We start from the raw sequence: 9,526 nt of genomic DNA, 5'->3' as shown, positions 1-9,526 counted from the left end.
GGTGGTTCTACCTGTTCCACCTGCTCTCCTCCCTTCCCGGCCCTCCCTCAGGTGTCAGCTGATGAGGGTTTGGCAGGCCACAGGACTCTTGCCTGCCTTTCCTTCTGTCCTCAAACAAGAGCCACCTCTATCCGCAGATAAAGAAGAAAGCGGTTGGAAGCAGCTGAACCTGTTCTCTTTTTCGCCTCTGTTTCTGCCTCTACACTCTCTCTCTCTCCACACTGGAGAGGGAGAAACAAGAGTAAGGCTGTGTTTTTCTTTCTTTCTGTCTCTGTAACTCTTCTCTACTTTGGGAACAAGTATCTCACCGAATAGACTGTGCCACTAAATGAGGCATGGGGTCTGATGAGTCGTATAATTTTGTCTTCAAAGGTGAGTCATGTTTACTTAAACTGTGATTGTGTAAAAAAAAAAAAAAAAGATAAGACATAAATAGCGTTTGTCACTTCAGTTGTTGTTAAAGCATGCTTGCTTCACTTCTGTAGGAAGAGGTCAGGAAGTAAAAAGAGGAGGTGAAGGCTTTCTGTCCATTTGGCTTTAAACCATTTGACCTTTGACCTATTAAAGAAACCTCTTACGTGTCCTGCTTTAATTAGAGACTTATGTGCTTTGTATGATTATTTAAACCACCTATGATTTTCCGATTCATTGATTTCAAAGCAAAGTCATTAACAGAGTGCCATGTTTGTGAAGTCACAGTAACAGCAAGTCTACACGTGTCTAGACTATCTGAGTCATCACAGAACGTTCTAGTTTTGACAAACTGATACTAATGTACTTATGTGTTTTAAATGTAAAGCATTTATAATTAATGCATTGCAGCTTCTTCTGTTTGTGCGTGTTTAGTGGTTTTGATAGGAGAGTCTGGCGTAGGAAAGAGCAACCTTCTGTCTCGCTTTACCAAGAATGAGTTCAATCATGACAGTCGCACCACCATTGGCGTTGAGTTCAGCACGCGGACTGTTCAGCTGGACAACTACGCCATCAAAGCTCAAATCTGGGACACAGCAGGTCTGGAGCGCTACAGGGCTATCACCTCAGCGTGGGTGCACATACTCTCACTCATTTACTCTCACACTCACACACACACCAAAAGTAGATTTACTGCCTGTCTCTTACACTCTTGAAGAAATTTTGTCTGTGGGCTAAAGGTCCAATTCTTTTACTAGTTTTACTAGATTTTTCTGATAATATACATAAGTTTCAACTCTTGTATGTTTGGACTCAGGTATTACAGGGGAGCAGTTGGAGCACTGTTGGTCTACGACATTAGCAAACACTTGACCTATGAGAGTGTAGATCGATGGTTGAAAGAGCTGTTTGACCATGCTGACCCTCACATTGTGGTCATGTTGGTGGGAAACAAAAGAGACCTGGATACTCTTAGGACTGTGCCTACAGAGGAGGCCAAGGACTTTGCAGGTTGGTTAAGAACCGGTTATTTTATAAAAGCACTTCAGGTTTATTGTGACAATGGAAATTGTATTTTAAGCTCAGTATTGCAAATTTTGCTCATGTAATATGTTAGTTTTTTGTTAACTGGGATCTTTGCTTTACTTGCTCTCACCCCACCTGGACCAACCTAGAGAAGAGAGGTCTCATGTTCATGGAGACATCCGCGTTGGACTCCACCAATGTTGAAAATGCTTTCAATGAAGTCCTCAAAGGTATGTTCAGTCAGAGTGTCATCAGTAAATCATCTTTAAATGACTTATTGATGCAAACCTGGCATCTTATGTTTTATTATTTCCAGCGATCCATAAGAAGGTGGCCAGCAGAGAGGTGACCCGTGGCTCCATCTGTGCTGTAACTCTGTCCAACCCCCCCAGCGAGGCACAGGAGGGGCGCAGAAACTGCTGCAGGAGCACCTAACTGACTGTAAAGATCTGCTCTGCCCATGTTGAACCAACATCACGCTTGACTTGTTGAAGCTTACACATGATTGACATGCAATTTGAAGAGCAAGGTACCTGCTTGACACTTGAGAGTCAGTGTATAAAACTGTATATATATAATATGTACAGTAAATAACTAAAAAAACAGTAGATTAAGATATTTAATATTGTCTACATTTTATACACAATTTTTTCTGTGGTGGCTAATAAGTGCGTTTTACTGCAGATAGCTCATTTTATCTTTTTGTCATGTTTTTAAAGAGGCGATGCAAATTTGTATTGCTTGTATAAAGGAATATACTGGGATTCACTTGGAATAATTTATTTATGTTATTTTGCCTGCATGTAATTACCCCACAAAGACATTAATTTATTATCTGCATTAGACACATTATGTAAACTACAAGAGGGAATAGGAGAGGGTTGATGTGAGATAAAGACAGTGATGGAAGAAGAACTCAAAACCTTTACTTAAATATAGATAGATAGATAGATAGATAGATAGATAGATAGATAGATACTTTATTCATCCCAAAGGAAAGTTTAGACAGTAGCTTAGACAACCATAGCACAACAAACACATATATCACACATACATAAGAATAAAAATAAAAATCACTCTCAGAAATGCAATGACCAGGATAAGGGACGGTATTATGTTAGACTGTGTGCAATGGTGAACAGTGCAGGAATTGATCAGTGCAGTAGATCATAATTAATTATTAACTATGACTATGAAATATTAACATGATAACCTATAAAATGGTCGATTGAATACCAACAAGAACACTATATAGCAGGGAATAAGTTATAAGATGTAAGATGTAGATGTTATGACCATAGTCCAGATTGTGTAGAAGGGTTATTTCCCAATGTAAAACTACTCTGTTACCAGTAAAAGTCCAGCAAATCTTTATTTAAGTAAAGGCTTTATCAGCAAAATATAGTCAAAGTATCAAAGCTCACGTAGAATGTCGCTGTTACACTATTGTATATGTAACAGGATATTACTGGGCAGTTGTTATCGATACCTTAGCATGTAAGCAGCATTTAATGTTGGAGCTAGTCGAGATAAGGCAACTTTATTAAGTTTACATGGTGTTGGGTAGTTTCATCTATGAAAATGCATAATAGTTTATTTGTTAATCATATTTTATTATTCTAAAATCTGAACCAGCGATGAGAGATGTCAAATAAATATTGTGGAATAAAAAATACTATGTGTTACTCTGAATTGTACTAAAGTTAAATTTAACGTAGTGTACAAATACCTCAAAATTGTACTTAAGTACAGTACTGACATATTTGCTTTCCACCACTGAAGAAATGTCTGTCATATAGATTCAGGTGGTATACAGCAGTGTTTCTCAACCTGGCGATCAGGACCCCCACAAAGGTCAAGACATGATAACGTATGTAGGAAATAGTCAGCTACACAATTGTATACGTACAAATTTCTTTTCTTGTGAAATATCGTACATTTTAGACCTACGGAAATTATTTAGAAAACAATCCCTCTTTGATTAAATGTCTCACATCTCGTGCACATGGACCCTGTTGGGAGTTGCTGGTAGACATTGCTTCATATTAAGGGGTCACCCTGCTAACATCATGAGTTGAAGGTGTTCTGTCTCTCCTCAGCCTGTAGATGGCAGTGCTGTTGTTGTGAGTTATATTTCAAGCATCACCACTGTGTTGTGCTATACAGTTGTTCACTTGCTAATTTCATTATTAACTCCAGTACGACTCAAACCATCGTCTAATCCCACTGTTCATTCCATTAATGATCATGATATTAAGCTCATGTGGCGCTGCAGTGTTGTCGCCATGGTAGCAAGCTCTGATGCCCTCTTGATCAGCTAAATAGTGTGCCCATGGAGAAGGGAATTCATTTACAGATATTATGATTTTATGTTGTGTGTGTGTATGCAGATGATCTCCAGACTATGGATGTAATTGGACAAGCAGATATGGCGTGACTGAGAGAATATAAATCTACAGCAATGACGTTCTGGAGAGATAGTGCTCTATCTCTGGCTCACAGATGTGCTTAAGGAGCCTTTACTGTGTGTGTGTGTGTGTGTGTGTGTGTGTGTGTGTGTCTGTGTCTGTGTCTGTGTCTGTCTGTCTGTCTGTCTGTCTGTCTGTCTGTAGGTAGTGAAATAACCACAAATGCTTTTATTAAGTTTCTCTAAAATATGATATGGAAGGCCCTGCACCAGGTAGTAAATGTTTAATTATTTTCTGTGAATGAGGGTATTTTTACGGGCTGGATAAAAGCATCTGGTGTAATAATCCTTGCAGGCTGAGCAGGCTGAGCAGGCTGCACAGGTTGAAAGCCTGGCCATGATATCTGTAAATCTCTTTCTTTCCTGAGCCTAGAGGTAAGGGTTATGTTTGCAACACATACATCAGTTTCATTGTAAAATTAAAACATTTATTACAAGATCTTTTTTTTAGGATGAGGATAGTTAGATTTTCTTTTACCACTTTACAGATTCTTGAAAATTCCTCTTGGATCTGTGTGTAGGCATGTTCTTGTTATTAAGCTTTTTCAGTGGTGGCTATTACACACATGCTAATTGACATGTGTAGCTTGTAAAACAGTTTCTCTGAAACCAGTACTCATATACTGTATGCTAAAGTGTTGAGTTTGGCAACTCTGACCCCCGCCACAGAGCTGTTTATCTCCCATTCACGAGACCGCTACCTTTAGAACTTTGTGGTGAATCTTGTCCTCTTAGATTTTACAGCTGTAACATCACATCTGTATAAGTATTATTGTGACCTTTGTGTTCTTATGACCTTTGACCCCTTGCTGTTTTTCCTTCTCTCCAATTCTTGATTTCACTCCTGACTTTTTCCTGAGTCAGTCAGGCTTCTTAGCACTGTTTTCCTGCTGTCTATTTCTGATTCCTGTGTTTCTTTGTTTACATGTTTGATTACCCGAGACTGACATAAGACCCCACAAACGTCCATTTATATACACAAGATCTCAAAAACATCCATACTCTTTTGTCTTCTATTTATCCGTTTCTCTCTTTGTGAATTTCTCTCAGCCGCAGACTATTCCCGACACACGCATGCACCGACACATGCACACACGCAGAGTACACACGCAGAGCTCATCATCGCTATTCTGTAAAGAAAATGTAGCTTCATAGTGTCAACCTTTCATGAACTGAGAAACACAGCGTTGTTTGCATGTATTTTCTGCTAATAACTACGGCTTAATAGTTAATTTATTATATGATATTTTTTCAATCCACAATCTGGAGATACAGGGTAATCATCGGGCAACAATGATATGTATGTAAATGTGCTGTATTTATATAGCGCCTTTCTAGTCTTAACGACTACTCAAAGCGCTTTTACATCTACAGGATACGTTCACCATTCACACACATTCATACACTGTGGCCGAGGCTGCCGTACAAGGTGCCACCTGCTTATCAGATATACACTCACACACATTCACACTCCGATGGGCAGCACCGGGGGCAACTTGGGGTTCAGTGTCTTGCCCAAGGACACTTCGACATGGGACTGCAGGGCCAGGGATCGAACCACCAACCTTCCGATTGGCAGGCGACCGCATTACCACTGAGCCACAGTCACCCATATCGCTATTATATCACTATATAATAAGATTATGTTCAAATACCGAGGTCTTGAACATACCTCTGCCATTGACAGCCAGATTTATGATTTGTTACCATTGTGTCAGATTGGGTGATGTGCCATGTGTGTATGTACATGCAAAACCAAAGTCCAAACATAAGGGTGTGTGACAGCCTACATTCCTCCATCACCCTGCATCTGTCACCACATGTCAGAAGAAAACACAGTTTTGTAGATTTCCCCGTCGGCTGACATCATCACATAAATAGAAGCAAAGTCAATGCACGCTGATTACCATGGTGATGTTGTTATGGCGACCAATCAAAGGGAGAGGTAAGCTGATGGGTAGCTGTGTTCACACTCTCTACTTCCCAAAATGCTCAGTAGAGAGAGAGAGAGAGAGAGAGCTGATAGGTGAAGCGTTGCCTCAAGGTGATTGCAGAGGAAATGTTAAGACTGTGTTCATCACTTGTGCATCATCCATCCATCACTAAGACTTTAGTCTCAGTGATGCTTATCATGAGACTAAGAACAGTTTGCATAACTGCATGTGTGTACATTTGTGTGCCTTCTTGTGTTTAGCTTTATCACATAGGCTACTTCAGTCAGTGAACTTCTTGAAGACCCTCCAATTTCATAACAGAGCCTGTTGTGGTTGGCGTCATTATTCAAGGCCCAGCTGGGGTCACAAGATTCCTTTCCAGCCTACAATTAAACAGGTTGCCAGCAACAAACAGAGCCAAGTGCCTTAGCATAGCTTCAGTTAACATAATATTTCATACCTCAGTTGCCATGACAGCCTCAGTGTTTGTCTGTGATGCTAAACGGCTGCAGGTGTAAAGTGATGCAGGGAACTATTATTTAAGTACTGCTTTTAGCTGAAACCTGAGACCAGAAACTGTGTAAAATAGGAATGTCATTAACATATTATCTCTAGTGTGACAGGTGAACGTTCTGCTGAATGTGCATTTAAATGATGACATCTGGAGAGTAGGTGGTAGAGCATGTTTTAGTCAGTGAATGCCAACTCCTTCAGTCACATTAGCTAATAAAGTATTTTATCCACAGTTACATCACTTGACTTTTGCTTGGTTTCATGAAGCTGCATTGACCACAAATCCGCTGACCCAGAAATTCTGAAAGGCGGTCCAACAGCTTCTCCCACTTAACTGGAATATTAAACCCTAAGCTTCCAAACGTACTGTATGACTCTGAGAGAAACCTTTCACCTGCTGCTTCCAAGCAATAAAGGAAAAAGGCAATAATACCACCCAGACCCTAAAGTGTGCTCTGCTTTCAGAGGAACACTCTGGCAATACAGCAAGTGAAAAGAGGTGTTAAATTGAGTTTAAGCATAGATATTTCCATGTGTGTATTTTTCTTCTCGTTAGCTTTTGTTCCATGTGGATCGTAGATGGTGGTGCAGTGCAGATGACATTGTAGCCAGGAGCATGAAGATACCATGCTTATTCTCACAGATGCACTTCAGCCTATCTTCAACTTGACAGTATTTTGTTCCACTGAATAGTTTAATTGAATGATTGAGTCGGGCCTTTCTGTATACTAGGCGTTTCATTTTACTTCATGTTTTGTTGTGGGGGTCCTTGTATTGAGTAATAGTTCCCATTTTATGTGCATCCCTAATTCAAATACTTCATAGGTCAAGTGCAACAGTACACAGAGGCAGTGTGTGCACTTTCAGGAAAATAGTTGTTGAATTGACAGCCATCCAGATCTAAATCTCCCTGGAGTTGTAGATTGTGGTAAAACACATGTTGTTGTACACTTTCCTAACACAGAAGGGGGGTCTCTGCCAAGATACAGTACATTTTAACTTTCTATGGATGTGTGTGAGTGTGTGCAACACATAAGGACCAGTATCAACCAGAACCTTTTGTAGTGTGAGTGGGCGTATGCACTGCATAAGTCTGCATAAAAGTGTGACAGCCTGTGATATTTTTATCTGGACTCTGCTGTTATGTGTGATGTGTAGTTCCCTCTCTACACGGTGAAAACTCCGGGATGCTTCTAAAAATACCATTGGCCCTGGAGGAAAGTGAGGATGGGAAACAATTTAGGCATAAGAAGAACACAGGCTTCCAGAGGAAGCCCGCAGACAGGAGTCACCCTGTGTCCAGGAGGGGAAGAATTTCCCCTCATTCTTTCAAGCATGCAGGTTTGTTTTTGATATTGCCTGAAATATTAGTTTCCATGTGAAAGCTGAGATGCCCTCTTTCAGTGGTATTTTATTGAGTTGCTCACTGTAGGCTATAAACCCAAATGTGCTTCTTGCTCTGTGTATGTTGGCATTGAGTGTTGCACCAATCCAGGGTGGTACTGTACACTCATTGGTCATTTCCGTCTGTTTGCAGAATTAAAAACAGATTTCTGGGAGATGAAGGTTAGATAGGAGCAGACTTGTACACGAATCGTAAAGAGATGAGGAAGAAGAGGATGAGGAAGAGGATGAGGAAGAGGAGGAGAGGGCGGGTAGTTAGGAGGAGGAGGAGAAGGAGGGAATCCAGATGGGAAGGAGCAGCATCGGCGCCGCAAGAGAGAGATAGAGAGAGGAGACGGACTGTGGAGGAAAAGACCCAAGCTTCATCTCTGCCAGGAGATGAAAGATACTTTTTCTTACACTGAACGAAAACGGATACCACTTGGTGCCGCCATGTATTTAGGTACGTAAGAGTTTTTTGTTGTTGTTGTTGATTATATATCAACAAGTGACTTCATTGCGTTAACGCAGCGAAGTCACTTGTTGATATGATATGAAGGATGTGAAGGATGTGAGTGTTGTGAAGTCAGTCACCTGCACAGTGGAATAGAGACAGTGTTAGTAGGCTACAGCTTCTTCAATTCATCTGATAGAATTAAAGGCCACCATTATGGTCTATAGGTTTGTTTTAGTTAAGCCTTTATGTTGCGCTTGACTCTCCAATAATCATCAGCATAGCACCATATTCGTCAACAATATATGAGAGATGGGCTATAGGCTAAAAGCTCACAAAACAGACAAATTACCTTATAGGAATCACTGTACATGCATGAAGAATACTGGATACTGAGGAATGCCTTATAGCCTACATTTCTTATGATGAGACTGTAAACTATAAAACAACGTACATCGTGATTTCTTTTTGATTTTTCCATGCAAGTTCTGGAAACTATATTTAATGCCGTTAAATCGCATTCGTAGGCCAGAGTAGTAAGATTTCAGATGCGTGTCACCTCAACATGTGTTTCTTAAACTCATAAAGTCATTTCTTACATTAGCGTGCGGAGGTGGGGAAAAACGGAAAACAGTGCACATTTCTGTTGTGAGGAGAGGTGCGACCATAGACTGTATATATATTATGTATTAAAGGTCTATGGGTGCGACAGAGGGTGACAATGCCAATACACCGGCGCACTGCAATCTTGGTGCCAAGCGTAACTCTCTCGGTCCGCAGACCACGGATTCAATTTATAGTGGTGTTCCCATAAACAAAATGGGTTTTGTTTAGAGTGTTTAATCGTAATTTATTCTTCGATCAACACCAGGTTTATGTCGCAATATGAATATTAACAAATTCTTCCCCAGATTTTGAGCAACATTTAGCATGTAAAAACAGTCAATTTAACAGGAAACTTTTCCAAAAAACCCAATTAACAGGCAAAAAAAAACTAGACCAAATTTCTAATTTTACTTTACTTTTATACGCCACATGGCATTGGATCATTGGGATGACAAATAAATCCAACACAGAAAACACGATGGCCATCGTCAACATGTCCATAAAAGTGAACTAAAAGGACACGTCGGCTCTTAGCGTTAATATGTAAAACTGTGACTGTCCCAGACAAAATAGCCTACATTTTCTTCGTAAACTCGCTACATGATTCCCAAACTGTCCGAGCGACATGGAAAAAAAAGTGGGTCAAAAGAGTGCGTGCGAATGTTAGTGATTGTCACAGCCTACACACACACACACACACACACACACACACACACACACACACACACACAC

The 9,526-nt window shown here is 40.4% G+C and overlaps 2 protein-coding genes across 2 annotated transcripts in view; both read left to right on the top strand.

Annotated features, from left to right (window-relative positions):
• Positions 1-67: 67 nt before the first annotated feature.
• Positions 68-2,228, top strand: LOC116701238 (ras-related protein Rab-25). Its single transcript, XM_032534834.1, has 5 exons — positions 68-372; positions 847-1,042; positions 1,229-1,422; positions 1,587-1,667; positions 1,754-2,228. Exons 1-5 carry the CDS (start codon positions 336-338, stop codon positions 1,870-1,872), a joined length of 627 nt encoding a protein of 208 aa, XP_032390725.1. The 5' UTR covers positions 68-335; the 3' UTR covers positions 1,873-2,228.
• Positions 2,229-7,888: 5,660 nt separating this feature from the next.
• The window catches only part of LOC116701237 (zinc finger protein 385D), a gene marked incomplete at its 5' end in the record, with an annotated part of 18,396 nt that continues 16,758 nt past the window's right edge, over positions 7,889-9,526 (top strand). Inside the window, 1 exon segment of the mRNA XM_032534833.1 lies at positions 7,889-8,197. Coding sequence (XP_032390724.1) covers positions 8,134-8,197 — 64 coding nt within the window.

Source organism: Etheostoma spectabile, chromosome 14, assembly GCF_008692095.1.
Source record: "Etheostoma spectabile isolate EspeVRDwgs_2016 chromosome 14, UIUC_Espe_1.0, whole genome shotgun sequence".
NCBI lineage: Eukaryota > Metazoa > Chordata > Actinopteri > Perciformes > Percidae > Etheostoma > Etheostoma spectabile.
This window is presented reverse-complemented; position numbering and strand designations above follow the sequence as displayed.

Coding starts and splice junctions, on each gene's coding strand:
- LOC116701238 (XM_032534834.1), top strand. CDS start 336: ATGGGGTCTGATGAGTCGTATAATTTTGTCTTCAAAG. Junction 1,423..1,586: donor GGAGGCCAAGGACTTTGCAG/GTTGGTTAAGAA, acceptor GGACCAACCTAG/AGAAGAGAGGTCTCATGTTC. Junction 1,668..1,753: donor TTTCAATGAAGTCCTCAAAG/GTATGTTCAGTC, acceptor TATTATTTCCAG/CGATCCATAAGAAGGTGGCC.